General features: G+C 42.7%; 1 protein-coding gene across 10 annotated transcripts in view; it reads right to left on the minus strand.

Moving 5' to 3' along the window:
- Positions 1-24,848, minus strand: part of kif26aa (kinesin family member 26Aa) — a 69,487-nt gene that overhangs the window by 2,900 nt on the left and 41,739 nt on the right. For 3 of the 10 annotated variants that reach the window (XM_044376297.1, XM_044376301.1, XM_044376303.1), the window contains 10 exons: positions 23,098-23,292; positions 21,167-21,260; positions 20,798-21,069; positions 19,444-19,627; positions 17,029-17,185; positions 15,613-15,775; positions 11,330-14,480; positions 7,716-7,960; positions 5,654-5,674; positions 3,245-3,395 (listed from right to left, as the gene is read on the minus strand). In XM_044376297.1, coding sequence (XP_044232232.1) covers positions 3,245-3,395; positions 5,654-5,674; positions 7,716-7,960; positions 11,330-14,480; positions 15,613-15,775; positions 17,029-17,185; positions 19,444-19,627; positions 20,798-21,069; positions 21,167-21,260; positions 23,098-23,292 — 4,633 coding nt within the window. Of the gene's footprint in view, positions 1-3,244; positions 3,396-5,653; positions 5,678-7,715; positions 7,961-9,016; positions 10,440-11,329; positions 14,481-15,612; positions 15,776-17,028; positions 17,186-19,443; positions 19,628-20,797; positions 21,070-21,166; positions 21,261-23,097; positions 23,293-24,848 lie in introns of those variants that run through there. The other 7 variants (XM_044376307.1, XM_044376306.1, XM_044376298.1 and 4 more) reach the window with 5 other exon arrangements.

Raw genomic sequence — 24,848 nt, forward strand, 5'->3', positions numbered from 1 at the left:
AAAATCCTTTTAGTTACTGTGTAAGTTTTGCATGTTCAAGAGCCCGAATGGTCCTAACATGTATTTGTCTAAGGATGTATGAACTAGAGATGAGCAGAGAGTAGAAAGAGGCTTAAAAGTCCTGTTTTTGTTTTTATGACACTTTTAATTTCAGAAAAGTGTTCATGAATAAACTACCTTATGAAGGAGTCTCCCAGATCAGAGACGACTGCGCTGACTACTGAGATAAAACTTTACTCATCGCCTCATTGCAGACAGACCTCTACCTATTTATACACCCATAACACAGAGACACCACAGAGTGTAACATGTAGAAGAACTTTAAAGGTGATTCTTGCTTTGCACTTTTCATTTATTGCCTATTTTTTACAACCTAACTTTGTGGAAAGGAGAAGAGGAACAACAGGTTATGGAGAGTCTCTTGAGAACACTTTGCTTGTGTCAGTAGTTCAGCTTTATCTCTGGGGAACACCCCCGACTCCAGGACTGATGTCCAAATTAGGAAATGTGCGTCATGTAGCAGGTGGATGTGACTCCCCTCACTGAGACCTGCTGATAGTGATGTGACCGACCTGCACGCTGGTATTTGACATGGGTTGTTTTTTTTTCCCCAAAAAACAAATAATTTCTAAAATATTTGTATGAAACAAATATTTGTATAAAACCCACTATTTGTACTTAGCCGAATAATGTATTTGTATGTCACATAAAATAAAAGAAGAACTGGGAACCACTGGGACGTCTTCTACACTGCAAAAAATCCCCACTATAAAAAACAAAACAAAACAAAAATATTGTGTTTAGAAACAAACAAAAAAATGAAGCAGTGGGCAGCAGAGGAAAAGTATTCAGTATTGATACAACAGCATAAAAATACTTCAGTACAAGTAAAAGTCCTGCACTGAAGACATGTCTGACAGTACTAGTATTAGTACTAATACTAGTATTAGTACTAATACTAGTACTGTGATGAGGAGACTGTGACGTTCCTCTAATGAACACATGAAACTAACAGAAACGTCATATTTCCATCATGTTTTCCATCATTTCAGCTTTGACTGTCGCTCTGTTGATGACGTCGTCTCGTTGTGTTTCTTCTTCTGCGACTGTTTAACGGCACCGACTGGAGGATTAGCGCCACCTGCTGTTTATCTGCTGATATTCACACAGCAGCTGTAGACGGAAACAAATATTCACTAAACTTCAAGCTACATTTGGATGAAACTCGGATACTGACGAGTCAAAATGGTCTCACTTCTTCTTCAAACTTTATTAATGAGACTATCTGACCTTCAACTGTGAAAGTTCAAGTAACTTCAGAGCGTTTTAAAAGCAGATGACTTGTGATGAGTTTTAACACAGATAGATGATAGATCCTCTCTGTGATTTATGAGGCTCCAACCTGAGAATCAGTCCTTCCTCTGCTGGCTGAGGGAGAATAAACTGTTATTGATCTGTTGGACTTTCTGCCTCCAGCTCAACTCTTTCTTCTTTGGCTTTTGCACGGTCGAGCGCTTCCTGTGAAAAGGACGCGTAGCTTTTTCTTTCGAGGTGAGGCTGAGAGTTTGTCCCTCTGACAGAGAAACAATAAAAAGATGTAAATATAACGCGTCTCCCTCGGGGCTGTTTGTCTCTCGCAGTTTTCTCCAACAATCTCCTCTCCAAACACTCCGGCTCGGCTCTCGAGCGCCGCGAGCCGTTCGCTTTTGTTTTCCGGAGGATCCAGAAATAGAACCATAATGGAGGAGTTCAGCAGCAGAGGACGAGGGTTTTTAAAGCGGCCCCCGGCAGCACTTAGCTGGAAACACTCACTGTTTGTCCACTCTGTGTGTTTGAGGGCGGGAGCTGCTGAATGCACTCGTTTGCCTTTTGTGCTGCGTGAGGAGAGAGACGAGGAAGCTTCTATATCTGTTCAACTGTGTTTTACACCACAGCGAACTGGAACAAAACACTGTCACATCTCTGTACCAGTGAACCCAAAGTCAGGCTGAAGATCTGGATGACACAGTGAACACTGATCTTTATTGTGTAGAAATCAACATACTGGACTGTTTCATGTTGACAGGAAGTGATTTGACTTTGGAAGTGACTCACTGGTCTCTGTTAGAAAATATCTGCTTGTTTGATAAAAAGTCAAAAGCTACAAATACCTTATTCAGCAAGGAACAAATAGTGGGTTTCATACGAATATTTAAAAAGTTATGTGTTGGGGGTGTTCCTCAGAGATGAAGCTGAACTACTGACACAAGCAAAGTGGTCCTAAAGAGACTCTCCATAACCTGTTGTTCCCCTTCTCCTTTCCACAAAGTTAGGTTGTAAAAAATAGGCAATAAATAAAAAGTGCAAAGCAAGAATCACCTTTGAAGTTCCTCCCTACACGTTACAGGCTGTGGTGTCTCTGTGTTATGGGTGTATAAATAGGTAGAGGTCTGTCTTAGTAAAGTTTTATCTCAGTAGTCAGCGCAGTCGTCTCTGATCTGGGAGACTCCTTCATAAGGTAGTTTATTCATGAACACTTTTCTGAAATTAAAAGTGTCATAAAAACAAAAACAGGACTTTTAAGCCTCTTTCTACTCTCTGCTCATCTCTACTACATACATCCTTAGACAAATACATGTTAGGACCATTCGGGCTCTTGAACATGCAAAACTTACACAGTTTGAAACCTGAGATGATGCAGGGATAGAACAGCAGCTCTGTCTTGTCTCTTGTACTTCCCTTTGGTACATAATTTTGCTGCCTCAACAAATACAGATACAAATACAAATACTGAGATCTCTGCACATCCCTAAAGTGGACACGTGGACGTGAAGAGTGCAGGAGAGACGTTACTACGACTCCCAGAGTGCATTTAGGCTTTTATATTCTGTCATGTGCTCAGCTGACATCTGAATGAATCTGCAGATTAAATTAATTTTACTTTAATGCAACTTTAGGATTATTTGGGCAAAATTTGGCAAAGATGAGAAGTTTGAAATGTTCTGAGCTGATAATGTGAACTCTGGGGGGGAGAGGTCAGAGGTCAAGAGGTTAAATCAGGTCAGTTTTACAATCATATGACTCGTTCTATCCAGAGACCCTCCATACTGAGGAGCAGCTCCAGAAAAACCCTGAACAGGAAGGAATCAGCCCTAAAACTCTTCCCCTGAAGTTAAGATCTGTTTTGAGGCATATTGTTGTAATATTTCTGTCCTCCTGTTGCGTTCAGGGTTTGTGAGACCTGCAGTAAACACACTGTACTCACACTCTCCGCTCCACTTGCTGGGGTCGAGCATCAGCCGGCTCTTGGCCTCCTCCAGCTCCACCTTCAGCCGGTCGTGTTTGCTCTTCAGCTCTCTGATCTGCTGCTGCCGCTTCTCCAGCATCCTCAGCCGGGCGTTAAAGTAGAGCAGACCCTGTGGACGAAACAATCAAACCCCCGAACACAGAGTCAAATCCACCTGAAGCCTGCTGGTATTTCCCCGCCGCTGAGAGTCGTGGAGCGTCTCTGATGTGAGGATGAACCCTGCAGAGCGGCCGTTGGGGGAGGAGGAGGAGGAGGGGGGAGGAGGAAGGATCGGGGGGGATTACGAGGGGCTGCTAACCTGCTCTGAGACTTCAATCTGTGTCCACTGCTGGATTTAATTAGGGGCTGCAGATAAAATTAGCATGGGCGCTAATCTGCAGGCTGTAGACTTAATCTGCAGGACGAACGGCGAGAAGAGGATTAAGGACAGCTGAGGACGTCGGGAACAGGTGACAGAGACGTGGATCAGTCTCTGCTTCAAATACAGGTGTTTTAAAGGAATATTACACTATATTTCAACCTGATCTGGTGTATTTACAACAAAACTCAGAGACAAACGTCTGAACTGAGGCTGTAGACGTACATCAGGCTGAAATAAAACTTTTCTTTAAGAGTCTGGACAGAATCAAGGATGCAGCGCTGCAGTGGTTACAAACTTTAACATGTTTATTAAAGTGTTTACAGGATTTAAAACTACACTGCAGTTTATTAAAGGTGCAGAACTCCTCATCTGGGTCAAACACACGTTACAACAACAGATGTCCTGATCAGAAACTTTTATTTTACTTAAATGATGATTAAATATTTATTTATTTATTTATTTAATATGTATCTGACAAACTGAAATAGATCTGACACACAGTCATTTTTAAAAACTACTTGATCCAAACACTGAATCTTAATTTATTGATCTAAAGTTCAAACTGACGTGGCGTGATCCTCTACAGTGAAGACGTCTCACTCTGTCAGAGTTGTTGGGACTACAGGAAACACTCTGATTGTACAGTATTGATACAGAGTGGAGCGTCTTCTCTCACAGATGATCTTTGGTCGAGTCACAGACACACAAACCGACAACAGACGAGTTTCATTTTGTCATCGAGTGACTCACAGAGTGACGGTTAATTACTGGCAGCTGATACGAACTCGTTTGTCATTTGAACCGAAGCTGAAAGTGACGCTCAGAGCAGCTCGACATGAGAAGCTGCTGACTGAAGCTTTGCTATCAGAGACGCCCACTAACAGTCGGCCAAGTTTTCATTGGTCGGTTAGTCGCAGGGAGAAAAAAAAAAAAACCCCAATCAAATTTAATTTAATTTGAAACAACAGATACAGGAAGTGGTGACACGTGGCGACACCTGGCCGAGGCAACCAACGGTGTAATTTCATCACTCAGTCGGTGAGTTTGTCTGCTGTGATAACAGAAGCGCAGATTCCTCTGGAAATATGTCAACTTCCTGCTGGGAAACCTCCTAAAATGAGAGATGAGAGGATTGAAGAGGCCTAACTGAGCCCCAGGACTGAAAAAAGGAAACTCAACCTGCTCGCTGTCGTTAACGGGTGGCTCGCTTTCTGTGTGCGCTTTTAAAATTTATATGTTAAAGGATCATTATTACGGCTTTGTATTTCTCTGGAACTCAAACCATCTTCTGATGCTCAACAAATATTTATTTAAATATTAAATTAATATCATAAAATGCAACGACGAGTCGACGAGGAAAACCTTTGGTCGTTGGCAGTGCTGGTTTCTACACTCAGCTTTCATAATAATTACTTAGTGAATCAGTGTATTTTTCTTTAAAATCTACATAAAAACTGCTGTTTGTTTTCTCATTTTGGTTGAATTGTAGAGAAATGTGACAAAAAAGTTACAACCGCAGACAGTTCAACACCTTAATGAAGACACAGCAGGGTGTAGACACTGACTCTCTGTTATTAGTGGATAATAATAAGAAAAATGTAGAATAACACCAATGTTTGAAATGTCCAACATGTGTCTAGAACCAGCTGTGGTCTGTATAAGATGTTCAGACTTCTACTCCTGTGTTGTTCCAAAAAGAAGGGTTAACGAGGGGCAGTATTTGAGCATTTTGTTGCTCTACTCGAGGTGATGATGTCTGTTTGTTTGGTCCTGAGCAAAATATCAAATGTCAACAACTTCCAGCCAGTAAATCCGCCCACAGAAGGTGATTATTTCTGTTGTTTCCAATCAGACGGGATTTATTGAAAGATGTTCATATTTTAGGGAAAAAAGTAGATTTTTATTGAAACTAACTGGAGTTTACTTCCTCAGACTGAGCAGAGAAACATCTTAATAAGATTTTAAGACTCATAACAGACTAAGATGATTTTAACAATATAACTCACCTTTTCAACATCATGGAAGGACTGCTGGGAAGAAACAGAAAGAGAGAAAATGAAGGTTTATCTGTAACTCTGTGTCTCAAAAGACAAATTGCAGATCATCTCCTCTCTAATTGAAAATAAATCACAGCTCCTTCCAGCTGAATGAATGTCTTTCTTTCCCTCGACGCTCCGTTCACCGCTCGGCTGCTGAAGGTTAACGAGCCGTTAACACAGAGAGGCGACGGCTGTGAAGACCAACCAGCCGGGGAAAACCTTCATCCATCACTGCACCCCTCCTCCTCCTCCTCCTCCTCCTCCTCCTCCCCCCGCTGTCACTCACATCTAAACCAATTAACGTGAAACTGTAACTGACTCGGTGATAAACTCAGTTCCTGATAATCTGACCTCAGGCTGGACTGAAGAGAGGACGACTATTATCCAGGTTTATCATTTCTGCCTCAGAATCTGAATGATTATAATGCAGTTTAGTCACAAGGTGAATAGAGATGCACTGATTTAGTTCTGACTGTTTCACTGATTAAACTGCACAAAACCTCCTAATCAAGATTTTTGTCTCTAATTTTAATTTTTAAAAGTCTTATTTTTCACAGGAAGTGTCCAAATCTGCCGGTCTATCAGGAATATTCAAACCTGTTTCTGAGGAAAATCGACTTGTTTCAAGTATTTTGTCAAATATTTGATCTTGCAGCCGTCCAAAATTACTGGAAAATCTGGTTTCTACTGAAAACATGTTGAAATATTCGTATTGCAACAGCAGATTTATTTTAATCTTATTTTCAGAAATAAGGCATTTATTGGCAGATATTACATGAACAGAAACAGATCTGAAAATAAGCATTAACACAAAGATATTAGACCCTGATGGTTGACAGGTTGATCCACATCAACCTGTAAGTATTAAAAATGTATTCTGCGTCTGGTAATGTCCGACCACTCGTACTTGTACCTGATCTTACTCATTAGGCTTTACTTAAGGTAGGTGATGTCTAGACGGTGACTTATTTACTCACAGGACTAGACGAGTTTCTCCTTTGCTCCCATCATCTTTCAACATTTCAATCAAATCAAAATACTTGCACAGTTCATTTGTTAATAGTTCACAAAAAGCTGCTGTCAGAACAGACTCCATATGATATCAAATATCACTATATGCAGATGATACTCCGATTTATATGACAGATGTTCTGAATTCACATCTATTGTCTAGTTAAGTTTTTTTCTCTTTGTCAGGCTTTAATTGATCAGTCTCTGTCTTAGGGATACAAATGAATACTATCTATCTATCTATCTATCTATCTATCTATATATATATACATATATATATAGAGAGAGGGATAGATATATAGATAGATATATAGATAGATAGATAGATAGGTAGACAGATAGATAGCTCTGATCACTGGGATCACCAATTCTGAGAATGATATCAAATAACAGAGAACGCTGAGAAACACCGTCAAATTAAAACTTTTTTCAGATTTTATTTGTTTGTTTGTTTGTTTTTTTTTACTGGGATGATGCACATTAATCATCATCATCATCATAATCATCATCATCCTCATCATAAGCCTTTAACAGATAAAAAAGTTCAGTCCAAGAATTTATGATAAAAACAAAAACATTTTGCCTTAACTTTCACATTTTCCCTGAGTTTGTGGAATTGCTACAAATACTACAATACCCATGAGCCTCAGCAGCCATTTATATGGCCAGAGCAGTGATGTCACAGACGAGAGAGTAGATTCAGAATGAATTTTCAGTGTAAAAATGCAAAAACACCACAGCAGAGCTGCTAAATTGATCGAAATTGAAGCTGAATTGATTGTAACTCAACCTCTAACTGGACTGTTTGTCGGGTCTGTCTCCATAATGGCCGAATGTAGAAGATTATTGTAACAGAGAATTATTCTTAAAGTAGTGCACGTGTAATTGTTCGTGTAATCGTTTGTGTTATTGGTTTGTCTAACTTTGTTTATGTTTAATTTTCTGTAATTATGATTTGTGATCTTGCTTTTGTATTTAAATAATGACAATAACTGTCAGCGAGTTGACAATGATGCACCTGCAGGTATTTAACCTCCTGAACAGGAAGCTGAGCAGACGGAGCCGGTCTCACCTCTGACCCCGTCACCACCTCCCTCCTCCTCTGCAGGCGCTCCACGTCGTCGATCTCGTACACCTTTATCTCGAAGGGCTCCTTCAAGGTGCCGCCCAGCGGGGGCACGTCCACCCACTGACCCCCCACCTTCCTGCCCAGAGAGGAGGTGTCCGGCAGGGGAGCCGGGATCAGACGCCGCCGCAGGAAACCTGAAGCAACAGGAAGTAGAATTCATAAAAATACCCAACAGCAGACAGTGATTGATTTCTCTCTCTGACATAACGCCACCTACAGTCTGATGAAGGTTATTGATCTCACATCGACAACCAACACAGCTCATTATTTTTAATTAGCTTCATCTTCTCAGTCAGTTTAACAGTTTGTGCTGCTGATTTTAAAACCATCATCTCATCTTATCTTTTGAATGTCCAGTTAATCAATTTTTCTTTTCTTTTTTTATTGTCTTTTTTTAATTGACCATTTATTTAATTATTTATTGTTTTTGGAAGGTATTCAGTATATATTAGTCGCTGGTATTAGTGGTAAATGGTTTCAAGTAAATCTATTAGTGTAAATGCTACATATTTTCTTAATTTATCTGTTTCATGGTGTTTATTCATAAACTTTTTCTTTATTACTATTCATAACGTGATTATTGATTCTTAGTTTTGTATTATTATATTATTATCTGTTTCATAGTATTTATAAATACTTATTTTATTTATTGTTATTGGTGACATGTGTTTATTCAGCTTATCTTTTCTAGTGACTTAATGTTAATTTATTGATAACAGGTGTAACGAGGAGGTCGGATGTTGATACGTGTTGATCTTGTTTTTATCATGTAGAGACTTTTGTAACTTTTGTACCTTTGATGAAGCCTTGATGTGCTTTTTTTAAATTCATTCCTCTTTCCTCTGATTGCTTATCTGCATGAAAAGCACCTGTTTTTGTGTCACGTCGTCTGATCCGAGAGGCGCCCTCCTCATTTGTCTTTCATTGATTATTTTTAATGACTTCGTTCACACTCGCTGCCAGATTAGCTGGCGTACTAATTAATTTCATGATGATCATAACTACAAAGATTAAAAGCAACAGTGTGCACCGTAAACAAAAAGCCACGACTGATTATTAAAAACATTCTGCACAAATGTGTCTCTTAGAAAATAGTGACATATTGAGGAGGAGTGTGCGTGGGTGTGTATGCTGTGGAGTGGTGTGTAGTGGATGAGGAGGCGGGGTGGGGGGTGGGGGGGTGATAATTGGAGTTGGATATGTACACCGGGCATTGCTGTGGCTTCATGAAATATTCATGAGGCAGCAATGAGCCAAGATCCTCAGACTGATGGCAGCCAGATCACATGAGAGCTGATTCCATATGCATCAGGCTGCCTGACCTGCTGCGAGCCGGCCGCATGCATCACAATCAGCTGCGCGGAAGCTAACGCGCAGAGGCAGAATACACCGCCGCATCGTCCCAGATAACGTGCACGGATGTAGATTTAACGATAATGCCGAGCGGAGAGATAAACTCATGCGGTGCCTTTGATAGATGCTCCCAAAGCAGTAATACTCTCCTATGTGCTCAGCATTCATGAAAACATTGTAGTGAACAGTCACCGTCACACACTCCGACGGATAAAAAGCACATTTTGGAGAAAAGCCATGAATATGTTAATTCTGTCTCGTAGCCTCCAGGAGAGACAGGTTTTATGGCTCTTTCACTTTCTGAATCAACACGTCGGAAATAGCTGTTGAATGTCAAATAAAAGTAAACTTTTGTCATTTACTTCACTGATATAAAACCTCATTTCAATAAATAGTCGGATAAGATAAGAAAATGTAATACAGCCTTTCCTTTTGAGGATTCACTGTCACAGTCTACCGCTGCTGCTTTTTGTTTATTCATGATTTATGACTTTAAATGCCCAGAAAATCAAAACTTTAAATCAAATAAAGAAAAATTATGCTGATATGTTGCTGCGACAAAGTCAGTCTCAGTAGATCTACAATTAACTGAAGTACAATTATGTTCTGACTCAACAGCAGCAGTGAAAGGATGGTGATCAATCATAGTAAGAGCAGATAATTCAACCACTGACTGTCCAAATTACAAAGAAATGTGCTGATCTGTAGTTATTCATGGTTCCTGAAGTTTGAGTCCTAATGAGATTCTCTGAACTTTTCTCCAGTGACACCATCAAGCCAAACTGTGCACATGAACATAAATCTATAGTGCAGATCATCATGAAATGTGCTGATCTCATTCCCCAATAAATGAACCCATTAGATTTTCCTCTAGTGCCCCTTTCAGCACAAACGTTACATCTTTAGTTCACTACTGGTAAAACTCTAAAGGAAATTTCAAATCTCTACTGTGTTGTTCTGGTCTGAATCAGTGGATGAGTTGGTAAAAAACCAAGCAAACCAAAATGCATCAGTAAAAGCCAGATGAGAACGTTCTCTCCTCTCATTGGTCAGGTGTGTCTGGGAAGAAGGTCCTGAAGATGCTCTTATCTGCTCAAACATCAAGTCCAAGTCAGACCTCGATTCATCCTCCAGCTAGCTGCTAGCAGCTGTTAGCGGATGGAGGTCGGAGCACGTTAACTCCACCGTTAACGAGCCACTTCCTGTAAAGTGTTCCTGTTCCTGGTTGTTTTGGTCCACGTATGATTGCTGTGCTCACATCTGCACAAATGAATTGCACCAAGGAGGAAAACCATTCAACCAGACTGAACTACACAGGTCTGAAAATGCTCTAATAATTAATAAATCATTGATATGTTGTTTGTTGAGTCATGAACACTTTCACCCTGTGTAACACTGCAGGATGTAATAAAACGTGAAAAGTGGGAGTTTCATCGGTCATTGTTGTTCAGTTACATCAACTTTGATTTATGGTTTGAGAATAAAACACCAAATTGGTCTGAATATTAGACGAGCCCTCATTTTCATACCTGCCAACACTCCCAATTTTCATTTGAGTCTCCCTATTTTTAAACCTTTCTCCCACTGTGCCCCTGATTGGTAATTACTCCTGTTAATCTCCTGATTTCATAGTGATACAAATCAAATGGGTGTTTCTCAGTTTCTGTGTGGGATTACGTGTCGTGGTGCCTTAAACAGCTCGCTGTGGTTGTGTAAAACATAACGGCAGTGGATGGGACACTGCGGGCAAAGCAGTTGAAAATATCACTTTTCTACATGTTTCTGCTTGTTGAACCGGTGGTTTGATTGAGTCTTTATTGACTTTTTACTCTCTACGGTTTTGTTGCACTTACAGTAACGAGTGTAGCTGTCATCAACTTGAGTAAAACGTTAAATGTATGCATTTTCAAACACTGGCTTTTTGGAAAAAAAAACTTTTTGAACTTGTTATCATGAATTTCTTTCCTCTGTGGGACATTAACACGTTACACTCCTGCAGTTAAAACTGAGCTAACCAAACACTGTGGTGCTGACTGACTAGCCTAGCAACATTAATGCTACAAACAACCCAGAATGCAACACTCTGTGTAGCAGCTGCTGTTACACCAGAACATTTCAGTACTTTTTCTATCTTTGCGTCTTTGACTCACCATTTCCTCTCTTCTTGGGCGATTTGGAAACTCTGCTCCTATTGGACGACGACACTCCGCTCTCGCTCATGGAGTCGTGTGCTGACGAGGTGCTGCCGGTAGTCTCGCTGTCTCGGATCATGCTTTCATAGCCACTGCTTCCCCCGCTGTGGTAAAACAGGGCGGTGCGGCCCATGGCAGGGGGCAGCTCCCCGCTGAGGATACTACTGTTGTCGCTGCCGTGCCCGCTGCTGTAGCGCTGCGGCCTGCGGGGGGCGGTAATCTTGCTGTAAGGGGATGGTATCGGTGTGTTGATTAGCGACCTGCTGACACCACTGGTCCCGCTGTCAGTACTGTCATTTCCTGACAGCCCCCTGCTGAGCTGCTTCCTTTGACTTCCGGCAGCTAGCTCGCTAACCCGGCTGTTCGCTGCCCGGCTGATGGCCTGCTTCGTTCCCATGATAGTGCCTCTTCCTGACTTGACTCCTGTGGCGGGGCGAGCAGGGGATTTACCAGTTGTAAGTAGGCCAGTGTTGCGTCCAGCTGCATTATCAGGAGGTTTTAGAGAGGAGCTCAGGCTCTTGGAACTGCTGGTAGACAGCGTTCGAACCTTTGACCCACCAGAAACTGCAGCTCGCGAGCTGCTGCCGCCTTTTACCTGCAGCAGTTTGGATGTAGTTGCAAAGACACCAGGAGAAACTTGGGAGGAAGAAGCAGGTGTTGAGGTGGAGGCTGGAACTCCAAGTTTTGGCACTGACCTGTTGGATCTGTTGTTACCTCCCAAGCTAGCACTGCTGTTCTCCTGGGACAGGACAGGCTTGGACCCGACAGAAGTTTGGCTGTCACATCTCTCCAGAGACATCAGACTCCCGTAGAACCTAGAGGAATCTGTTTTGGCCCCTCGTGTCTTTAGACTCGAGGACGTCCTGGCAGAGCCATGGTCAGTTTTTAAACTAGATGTCTTGTGGCTGAATGAATCTGCGCGGAGCCTGTTGAATTCTTCCTCTGAGGTTGATGTTTTTGGGAATGAAGACTTTCCAGTGTCACTGCTTGTTTTTAAGGCACTTGGAAATAGCGCAGTCCTTGTCTTTTGTTCTTGGCTTGACTGTTTGGCAGGTGGAGCAGGAGGAGAGATGCTTCCAGATCCAGACTTGGAGATCACGCTACTTTTCTGCCCATTTGACTTTTTTCCCAAGGATGAAAACCTCAGGGTACCTGTCGCTGAGGTGGCTTCATGACTCCATTTCGATTCGGAGCTCTGGGGAATGGAAACAGTTCCCAGAGTCGTAGCCCCACGTGTGAGTCGTGGAAGCTTGATAAGAGTATCTCCTCTCCTGCTGCTGGACTTCTCACAGCCGTCAACCACCCTCTGAGCTGAAGATGACACTTGTGCCTTTGGTGGCCGCGGTACACTGTTACTGTTCCCTCCAGGCCTCTTGGAGGAAATGTTTACACCACTTCTTGGTGGTTTACCTGTAGAGAGAAACTCAACCTCTCTGGGATCAAAGTGACTGCTTCCCTGAAGCAAAAAGTCATCATGTCTGCCTTCCTGTCTGCTGCAGCCCGCAGCTGCAGATGAGGTAGGCTTGGTTTTCCTGGGAAGACTGGAATGGGTGGCGTGATGGGGAATGTGGGCTGACACTGAAGTGTTCAGAGTATTGGCTCTCAGCTTGGAGCCTTTTGGTGAGGCTTTGGTTGATTCAGGGAAGGGAGGGCACTTGGTAAAAGATGGTTTGTTTGGGGTAGCGGGGTCACTGTCCAGCTCTGAGAAACAGACACCGCTGTCATTCAGGGAGCTCTTGACACGTTGCTGCAGAAACGGCTCTCGATGAAATACACTTGGCGACGTCAGTGTCGATGTATTCTCTGATGCCATGTTTTTGTCCCTCAAGTAAAATCTGCCAGTTGAACGAGTGCTTTCACTTTCAGCTGACTCCACACTCACTTCACTTGACCATGAGCTAACAGTTGGGTGCTTGTTGCCATGTTGGGAAAACAACATTTCTTGGCAGCTGGCACCAACATCAGCACCTTCGGCTCCATGTTGAGATGTGTAAGCATCATACTCATCGTTAATACTGCTGATGATGCTGACGGGGCGAGAGCCAGAAGCTAAAGCCTGCAGAGAGCAGTCACTGTTGAAGCTGAGGATGTTGGAGGGTCGGCCGTTGTCTGGGATGAGGCCATGAGGAAGCTCCTCCACCACAGTGAACACAAGCTCGTCCTCCCCATTCAGCTCCACAGGCTGCTGCAGTGTGATGGTAGTTCTGAGGAAATCCCTGTCGAGGCATCTTCCTAACAGCGCCGTCCGGAGATTGTTGTCCTCCACGGGGCATCTGCTAGGGGACCCTGGCGGTTGCCCTTGCCTTTGTGCTTGTTGACTCATACCGACTGGGGGAGTCCTACGTATGACTTCCCCAGGCTGAGCTGCTGCCCTGTATGTCCTGGGTAAGGACGGTGAGGCAGACGGCTTGGGTACACCCCCTTTGAGGTAGACCTTCTCCCGCACCACAGGCTCTGAGTCCTGAGAAAAAGGCTTTACCACACATGGCTGAACGAGGGCGGCTGCAAGTTTCTCCCCATCTGCACTTGTCCGTTTGGAGGTGTCCATGCCACTGGCTGAGGGGAACTTGGATAGCTCCTGATGAGATTTATTTGTGCTTTCTGAGAACCTCTGGGAGGAGTTCTTATCAGGTTTGGGTGGAGATGTTGCCTCTGCGGGTTTAGTAGCTCCGCTGGGAGTCCTGACAGCCGCTGCTTGTGCTGCTTTACCCTCTGTGCCGAACGTGGCCGGGCCCTCGCTGCCGTCGATGCAGTCGAGTCTCTCCTGCAGCTCTGCAAACGTGTTGCACTTAAAATGATCGCCATCGGACCTGGGCGCATCTTTGACCCGCTTTTTGTTCAGGGAGGGTATGATGGGAATGAAGGAAGGAGGCCCCTCGTTGTCGCTCAGCTCTCGGTCTGAGATGGCCGTCCCTCCAGGCCCGATGTAGATGACGGTGTCGCAGGAGTGTTCGCTGCTGGACGAGTAGTCGGGATCACTGGAGAGCAGCAGAGGTGTGTCTGGGTCGAGGGCCACCGTCCGAGGGTGGAAGGGTCGAAGGTGCGGGGGTCGACGGGTCGGGCCCTCCTCGCAGGAACTCTCCCCTCCAGATGAGCTGGAGGCGTACTGCTGATGGGAGAGAAACGACACACGATTAACATACTGAAGAGACGCAGCGATCAATCTGTGCAAAAGTGCTCACGGCGGGCTGTATAAAATTAATTTCAATGAGATGTAGGAGCTTGTAACTCGTGTTTCCATATGACTTTTTCAATCTATAAAATATAAAAACAGACTGTCAATCTGCCAAATGAAAGTGAGAGACGATCTCATCTCACCACAGAGGCTACCGTCCCCCGAAGGAGCACTGGTATTGATTATATGTCGTATCATGGTAGAATAACCTCACTGAATTACGACTGTGTGGCTTCCTGACATGATCGCCCAGTTTTACATTATAGATTTAAATGTTTTACTGTCACTAGTCTCAAGACATCAGTTAAAACCTTTATGACTCCCGCAGAATGAAAAAGGTCTATATGGTTCAATATTTAATTAATAACATTTAGAAGTACTAATATTCCCTTTATATTTGTCCTTAAGCAGCTTAAACATAATAAAAATAATTCAACACTGTAAAAAGTCACCTATATTTTTATCAGCTTGTTCAAGAGAAAAACAAATCCAGCCAAAGGCATCATTTTCTAAAACAATTCTGCTCCATTGAATCAAATGTCCCCATAATTCAGCCAGACATCCTGTATCTGGTGTCTCATCACTACCGACATCTCACATCACACTGAGTCCCATCGTTTAGCCTTTTTTTTTTTTTTACCCATATTTTATATTTATACAACACAAAAACTCAAAAACACAAAACAAAAACAGTCTAATTCAGTTTTCTTTCAAATAATTTCCATGTGTAAATATTTTGGGTTTTGCTTCCTCAATACAGCATCATATGATATTTATGAAACGTGATTCCCATTTTAAAGTTTTCTTTTATGTGTTTTAATGTGCAGACAGTAAGGATGGACAACTGAACTCAAAACAGGAACCTTTACAGCATCAAAAATATATTCAAGTTTAATGTTGTTGGGACTTAATTATCATAAAACTAATCTGGGACTTTAAATGAGGAACATTAAAAGTGAACTGTGGTCTTATTGGAATTTATTGGTAAATAAATCACCAAACCGACTCAGTTCAGCTGATAAATATAATCTGTGAACAATAATCTGGAGACTACGAAGCGAAGCACCTTGGACTTCTTCTTCCTCATGCGGTGGATGCGGGAGGCCAGCTGCACCGTGGTCAGCGTCTCCATGTAGTTGGCCGGGGAGTCGGAGATGTGGGCGATCATGGTGGTTCGACAGTTGATGTTGCCCAGAGATTCACTGAGGAGCATGGTGAGCTTACTGTCCCTGAATAATACATCAAGAAACCCCTCGTTAAAAAAAAAAAAGACGCAAGACGCACCACAGGCCCGAGAAACTCCCCCGTAGGATCCCAGAAACCATTCATTACACCACGCAACAGTCGGGCACAGACGGGCAAAAAGGAATAAAAAGATCTATCATTTCACATTAATGAAGCCCGACTTTGAACTACTCACCACGTGTGATCTGTAGTCAGAATTGAGTGAAATGTCCATGAAACCCTTACTCTGGAAAGATCTGGAGAGCAGCTTTAATGATTACATACCGAATTTAAATACTACAATCTCAGCTTTTTCTTTTTTAACCAAGATCCAGCCTCTTCCTGATCCAAGAATTATTAATAAATCCACATTTTTGATACTTTTGGTTCATACAAACATGACAACAACTTCCACTGATTTGGAAGGAAGGATATGTATTTTAAATGAAGTGTCCTGTATTATCAACTGTCCTGTTCTTCAATGTAAAACCAAAGTTCTCTGGGAAACACACCAGTCAAAGGTTTGGACTCACTTATTCAAGTGACTGGAACTGTACTTCCAGTAAAGTGTTGCATGTTGCAGTCAGTGTTGTTTGGTTTATATCTCTTGTTTTGTAGTTCTGGAAATTTTTACATGTTGTTTTGTAAAGACTGCCCATTCCTACTGCATAATATTTGTATTCTGGTCTTATTTTTATCTCGTTTCTTTGGGGAGTTTTTCTTTAATCTAATCGAGGGTTTAAGCACAGAGGACGCTGTATTGCTCTACAGATTGTAAAGCCTCCTGAGGCTAATTTGTGATCTGTGATATTGGGCTATATAAATAAAAAATTACATGACTTGAACTGACTGTTAACTCGGTTTCAAGGAAGCTACTGCATCTCGGCGTTATAGGAGAGAACAGGTGGATGGAAACGTACCAACAGCTTCAAACCCAGAACGAGACAGAGCAGTGGAGCTGAGTCCAACAAAATACCAAAAATACAGCCCTGAATATGAAGTTAGAGCTCGTTTGCATCACAAACACCCAGAGAGCTGAATATACATGTCAATTAGCATTACAAAGTGATTTATTCATCAGTCTAATCAACCGTTTGGGACGACTGAAAACACATTAAAAATACATTAAATTCAGACGTCATCCTCTCACTCTTCTTCTTCTCTCGCAGGGATCTTTTGTCCCATCTGTTGTTTTGGGGAACCGTGACCTTTGACCTTCATTAACACGTGCCCAGAGTGGTGTGAGGTGAGCGCGTACCTGTAGGGGACGTGCTTGGCCCCGTTGGCGAGGGCGAGGATGACGTTTCCCAGCGCGGACAGAGACAGACACTGACCTCCGCCTCCCTCTCTGGTCCTGCTGATGTTCATCTCACAGCTCCCCAAATCCAGGAGGTGGAGACGACTCCGACCGGACACTGACAGACGGAGAGACGACAAACAATACATCATGCTTATCTGCTCGTTAGCGCTCAGACGGTCAGCTGCTTAAATAGCCGGTCGATTCATTGATTGGTTTATAGATAGAAAAAGTAAACAATGGCTATTTTAATTGATTTGGTGCTGAAAGTCGTTTATCAAGTACAGCTACTGTGCTTCTGCTTCTTCTCTTTATGAGATGAATAAAGTCTAATCTTGTACATACAGTATATGAAATATCTGCTGCGAGTTATTTATCTTCGCCTTCTTTAAATATGAAAAGAGGTCTGTGTACTCTGAGCTGCAGCTGAGACTTCACGCTCCAATCCCATCCAGTGATTCTGCTCGGTGGATTAACTGATTGTGTGAGTAAACAGGGTCAGAACTGAATAATATAACAAATAATACCAGCCTGGTCCAAAGCTTTCACAGGACATCACAGTCAGCGGAGACGAGGACCACAGTGCAGTTTAAAAAGTTATAAAAACCTTTATACAGTGACTCGTCTGTGACCTTATTTTGAAATCCCCAAAATTAAGCCCCGAGTCAAGACAAGTGATTCTGGAGTAAAGACAGAGAAGTCCAAAGACCTACTGTAGGTAAAGAAAGGAGCACCTGAAAAGACCTTTTCAGGTGGGACAAAGTTGGGACAAAGACAATTATTTTGAAAGTCCAAGATAACGCCCAAGTCGAGAAAAAAAAAAAGTCCCAATTTATGTCCCGAGTCCTGACAGATAAAGATCAGTCTGAGTCTGATATCTGCTCATTTAAACTGCCTTTTCATTCCATTAAGTCAGAGAAATGATGGTGGTTACAATCAACCGCCCACATCAGCAAGATTTAGAAACTGCTGAGTGCGGCTGAGTGTTCACTTTTATACCCGCCGGTCTGTAAACACTGCAGGACACAGAACCTTCAGGCCTCATTAGCCATGCAGATGTATTCCAGCCGTGGACGCAGCAGCAATGAAACACTAATAACTGTGGAAATGTGTCTGCTGCGACGGGCAGACGTGGGCAGAGACGGCGTTCACGTAGACGTTCTGCTTGTTAATGTTCTTGTCGAGCACGTCGGCAGCTTCCAGTGAAGCTAATTAGCAGCTATGTGTTTGGAAATTAATAGCAGAGGGGAAAAAAAAGGGAGCTAATCGCTAACGGAGCTGTCAGGTTTCACAGCTCCATGATTGCTAACAGTCAGTTTTATTCTCGTCGGGCGGGTCGGTGTCGACAACCTGCTGTTTCTTCATTAGGTGTTGTTGAACTGATGTTGACAGGTCTGTGGTTGTAACCTGGAGACGTTTGTGGAAGATCAACCCTCCCCTACTCCATCTGTGTCTCTCAGCTCCAAACCTCTACTGGTTCTTATTGAAGATCAAACACCTCAAATATATAGTTTCATTTTCAAACTGCAGGTTTACTGGAGTCAAAGCAGCCGACACAACTCAGAAACTCACCAACCGGGTCCACTGGGAAGCTAAGAAAAGTTTTAAAAAGTCTCAGTGATTTCCTAAAACAACTGGTTTTTATCAAACAAACAGGAGGAAATGTTGCGTTTGTTGGGGACTATTTTCAGCAGTGGATGAATCCACATTTGGTGCTCTGGTGATGATGATGTGTGAATGTGATGGAGTCAAAATAAACCAGTGTTCATGGTGATGAAGGAACATGTCACCCAGTCCAGCAGTGCAGCTCATGTATACATTATTATTATTATTGTTATTATTTTACTTTTTTTAATATAGAATATCTCCTGACTTTGATGCTTTAAAACAGGCATCAGGCATTTTACAAACAGCAGCTAATGTTAGTCAGTAAAATGCATTTTGTTCACAGATTTTAAACCAACACAAACAAATAAACTGAATACGAATAAAACAGTTACAGCTTGACGGTCCTGGATTTAATATCTAAGACATTATTGAATATGTTTCGATGTTGCTTCGTCTGTTTTTATTGGCAGTAAGAATAACAGAATATCATCAGATGTATACTGGGTGCTCACGCTGAGCTCAAGTCGACTCAACTGAAGCGCAGCTGAGTCAGTTTACTCTCTGTGGGTCAGAACCGGCTCACATGTGGTTCTCTGCTGCCGCGATCGACCCGACTCAGCAGGACGCTTGGAAAATATCTGCTGGTGTCACGTCATGGATCTCAGCGATGAAACTGGTGAGTAAAATGTCCAAACTGACAAAACAAAACCCCCAAAATCACAATATTTAGTGATGTAAATAACGTCTGATCGTTGTTATAACACTGACTTGCCGCCTTGTTGCTCTTGTCCAGTCTGTCCTGGTTGAGGTGCAGAGTGAACAGGAAGTGCGAGTTCTTCCGGGCCTCCTGGTCGCTCGGCGTTCGGCTGCTCCTCCTCGCTGCCAACGCGGCATCCAGGAAGAAGGCAGCTCGCTCGGCGCTGGTCGCCCGCAGCTCCGTCTGGTTCTGAAGCTGATGGAGAGAGAAAGATAACGAGAAAACAGGAAGAGCAGAAAGAACAGAGAAGAAAACAAGATATAAATCATATAATACAAGATAGAAGAGAAAAAAAACACTTCTGCTGATATTTAAACTGGTTTTCTTCAGTTTTCTTACAGAATCTCTGCTGGAATAAAGCAGAAGAAACATTATTCTGCAGGTGAGATTATGAAGATGTCTCATCTAGAGAAAAAAATTACATGACTAACCAGTTTCTGAGAGATAAAATAAGACAGAATGAGGTTTGATAAAGATGAAAAAGGATGTCTGTGTGAAGGAAAAGCAAAGTGTGGAGAAAGAAAGAGAAAGAAAATTAAAGTGAGGAGATAAAAAGTGGCAGACGGAACGAGCCGGGGGGAGATAAAGCAGACTGAATAAGGAGAAGAAGGAGGAAGGTCAGGACTAATTGGACGGTTGTGGACAGCGATGAAGTCTCCGGGGGTGAAGACGAGGTCAGAGAGGAGCAGTGAGGAGGAGACGATGAAGAGAGGAAGGAAACTCGTCAAGGTGACCCGATGATGTCATCTGCTCCGAAAAATGCAGACAGAATATTCAAACGTCCAACTTTAATTTACTTTAATCCCTGTCTGGATACAAGTCATAAAAACTAAACCGACGATTAAAGGTTTAATGTTTTTAGAGCTTTAAGGTAAACTCTGATTTTATTCCAGTGTCCATAAATCCCTAAATTATCTTTTATTATCTCTCTAAACATCCTGATGTGATATTTTGAAATCCATCCAACAGAGGATGTTTTAGACGACGTGTGACCCCGGGATTCCAGCGGGAGCGTGTCAGAGGCGGAGCGTCTTCACTGCGGGGAAGCCTTCCGCCGTTTAAAGTCAGTTGCACTCCTACTACAGTAATTACAGCAGCCTAGTCAAAGCTGATAAAGTGCTTTAATTTTGTTAACTTGCTCAACTTTCGTTGATTTGGTCATTTTCCTTGATCTTCTTCTGTGGTTAATTAGGCTACGTAGTTAAATGGTTTCTTTATTCATCTGTTTTAATTGTGTTTATTGTTGATATACGACCAGGAGTCTGCACGGGGTGTTTTATTTTGAAAATCGACCGGATGCTCAATGCTGTTTCTGTGTCTGACTTCCTGCCCAGCTCGACGCGGCTTCCTATCTATAGCGCCTACCTGGGAGCCACAGACGGGGTCTTCTCGCAGGGACACGGCGGGGCCCGGGGCCTCCTGATGGCCCCCCGCCGAGGAGGAGGAGAGTTCAGCCAGGAGGTCGGTCAGCGTCTCCTCCCGGCCGGAGATCTCTACGGCCGACACTCTGACGGAGAATCGAGCTCCGGCCTTCTCCCTCCGCTCCTCGATCACCTTAAACAGCCAGGAGATGGCGGTCGGAGCCACGCCCAGACTCTGGGTGGAGCAGTCTCGGCCAATCATGGTGTATGTCTTACCTGGAGAGGGCGGAGTCAAGGCAGCGGTAGTGTGACTTGTCAGAAAAACACAAAATAAACACAACATTGATGAATGTGGTGTGAGTTGCTAGGTTACCAAGGTTAGCGTGTCCGAAGCAGAAGATGCAGCCGTCAGCTCCGTTCACCACTGACTGGATGACCTCCGCCACCGTCCCCGAGCACACCTCAGCCTATCAGGAGGGAGATCCAGTTAGTATCGACCAATCACGTTAGAGCACGGTCACCTTACACACACTATGTGTATTTGTTCATGATGGTTTATGATGCTGAAGAACATAATTAACGATAAAACTTTACATCTATGATCCAAAACTTTAGTTTATGTTGGTTACATAACATTACGTTAATCTGAGATTGTTAATCTAACGTTGCACAACGCTACATGATGCTGTGTGTAACACCGTATGATACAGCAGGACTTTGTCAGAGAGAGTCTGAATGTGAACTGATGACGACTGTAAGTGTGATTTATCGTGAACAGTGTGAACGCTGCAGGAGTCCGTTTCACTTCTCTCAACCTGTGTCATTTTTTATAAATCCAACTGTTTCCATCTGCTGCTTCAGTCTGCATCTCGCTGACGTTTCCCCGCCGCAGCAGAGGTCTGCAGCATTGCATCACCTCAACTCTGACAGATAACTACATGACACACACACACAAACACACACACACACACACACAAACACACACACACACACACACACACACACACACACACACGCACACACACACACACACACACACACACACACACACACACACATAGACACACACATAGACACACACAAACACACACACAAACACACACACACACACACACACACACACACACACACACATAGACACACACACACACACACACACACACACATAGATCTGCATCTCCTGCTGTCATTGGTCTCTCGGGGAAAAACAAAATGCTGCAGAGGTGTTTCCTCTGTGATGAAAAGATCAAACGTCACATTTCTAAACGTGTTCTGTTGATCTCAGATTGGAGAAGTGATTGATCTGTATGAGCTATTGATCGTTTCTGATGTCTTTTCCTCAGTTTTCAGTCTTTATTTGGAGGCTTTTATCTGAGTCACTACGTGTCATATGTTGTTATTTTCAGGAGAAGTCGGGATTCATTTGCATTTGTCTGCCTGTGTTCATGTTGAGAGGAGATAATGTGTTGACATTTCTTCAGTGAACATCTAGAGAGAAGATTCAGATCTACGACTGCTGACATTAATCCTGGAACTGACAGTGAAGTTAACTCGATAATCTACATTAGCTTTTGTATTTTATTGCATTTCTTATACATTTTTTAGTCTTGTCATCATGATGAAGCACTTTTTACTGGGTACATGTACGATATCTCTCTGCTGCCTGTCGTCGTGTTCATTTATGTATTTAATTTATGAGTTTAGTGAATCTTTTACCTTCTTATCTTTGTATGATCTGTTCTACTAGAGGTTTGTCTGATGGCTGCATGCTCTCACAGTCCCAGACAAATTTCCCTTTGTGGTCAATAAAGTTTATCTTATCTGATCTAAATGTGTGTCTGCATGTTTGCAGTTTGTCAGCTGCTTTGTTGCTGCTTCCGGTCTCATTTTTTGATGAAAAATGTCAAAAATTTGGTCATAATTCATATTTTCAAACGTTTTTATCTAGTTTTAGGCTTGTTTTGTTGAGAAAAAAGGATCTTCGACAAACATTTTTCATCATAGTTTCAGTTTTTGTTGTATCACTGCACCTTTACCAATAAGGTAGGACAGCCTGTGTGGAACCTGAGAGGTAAAACTCAGGGCAAAGCTCACTGCTGCTCATTAAAGCTCATTATTGAGAACACAGTAATAACAGAAGGAGACTCAGATCAGCTGATTCTATCAATGTTCAGTCAGAATTTACTAACAAAAAGTTTTTTTACTTGATATTTATCCTTGATGGATGGTACATCATGTGAATCAGGTGATAAAAGTGAAACGTCTGTTCCTCCTCTCTGTCATATGAAGGACGTCTCGTCTCACCTGTGAGGCGTCTTGTGAGAAGACGGCGTCGAAGGTGAAGGTCTTGGGGGCGGAGGTGGAGGATCTCCTCTGGACTCCGCCGGCCGACGTCTCGCTGAGGCTGAGCTGCTTCTTCCTGCCGTCCACTTTGATGAAGGACATGGACTCGGACGACTCGCCGCTGTTGACCGAACAGATCCGGACCATCACTCGGACCTGGAGACGGACAGGAAGTCCACACATCGTACAGGAAGGAGGATAAATGTGAGGGACGTTACTAGACTTCAAAATGCTCCAAAGAAACAGGAAGTCATTGTTTATTTGTTCTGCTGGACTAAAATCAATATGAAATAAAGTTTATGAAGCTCTGAGCGGCAGCAGCTCGTGTATCTCGGCGCTGAGCCATCTGTTGGTGTTGTGTCATGTGACAGCTGTAAGTGACTCCGGTGGGTTTTTATTGGTCCGTCACAGAGCTGCTGAGTCGGTGCTCTGTGTCGGTGAGGAGGTCAAGTTCAAAGCCGATAACAATCTGAGACGCAGCAGATTTTAAATGATGTGTCGCCGCGAGCCGGTGGAGCGAATCATCAGCTCCTCAGTCACAGGAAGAGAGAAGCTTTTAAAATAAATGTAACACTGCTGAACTTTAATCTCCTGCAGTGTTTCATCCTGATACAAACTCAGTCTGAACTCTGAACAGACGTCTTTAAGTTTGGACTCATCAGAGAAATGACAGATTTTTATTAACGATCTGTCCTCGTTAAGAAATAAAGAGCAGAAGAGATAAACTGATGTTTTCAATCAATTATTTAATCATTTCTCTATAATGATCCAACACTGTAGTTTTCTCTGAATCAAAGAAACATTAATGAAATATAATCATATTCTTTTGCTTTAAAATATATTTTTATATATTTATGGGGGAAATATCAGGATCAAGAAAGAAAGGATGGAAATAATGAGAGCAAGGAAGAGAAATATGACAATCATTGTATTTATAAAGTGCTTTTCAATGTACTCAACGACTCTTTACACAGAAGAAGAAATAAAATCTATATAAAAGACACTGAAAGTAGATTAAAGACAGAAAGGAAGGATGAAAGAGGAGGAAGAGGAGGAAGAGGAGGAGGAGTCCAACAGTAAACTATGTGTGGAGGAAGCTGCTGCTCAGTCCATCAGTCTGTTTATGAGCGAATCACTGGGGGACGTTTCCACAGCTGTAAATACAAACTGCTTCAACTTTATGACCACAGTAAACTGTCTGAGAGAGACGAAGAGGAGGAGGAGGAGGAGGAGGAGGAGGAGGAGGAGAAGTGTCTCCCGCTCTCACATGTTCCAGTCATAAGATGAGGAGCTGATAAAGCTTCATTTAGTTACTGTGATCTATAAAACCCTGTGTTCTCAGTCAGTGTGTTACTGTGCTTCTGTGATATGGCGCTATATAAAAAAAAATTGATTGATTGATTGATTGAGTGTTTGTGGTTCAATCATAGAAATGTGTGACTGCTGCTGTGTCGACTGTATCAGTTTAATCTAGTGATGCACCATATCAGATTTTTTGCCGATATCCGATATGCTGATATTTACAACTCATTGTGGCCGGTTGATACCGATATATGAACATATTATTTCCAGCTGGTTGAGGAGACTATTATACATGCAAACATAGATTATACTAAGTATGATCAATAAAGACAATATATGAAGGAAGAACTGAGGAAGACTGGAGTTCAGGAGCTCAGCATTAAAACTTTAATGAACCTGCCAAGTGGGAG

The sequence above is a fragment of the Thunnus albacares genome, chromosome 16 (assembly GCF_914725855.1).
Source record: "Thunnus albacares chromosome 16, fThuAlb1.1, whole genome shotgun sequence".
Lineage (NCBI taxonomy): Eukaryota > Metazoa > Chordata > Actinopteri > Scombriformes > Scombridae > Thunnus > Thunnus albacares.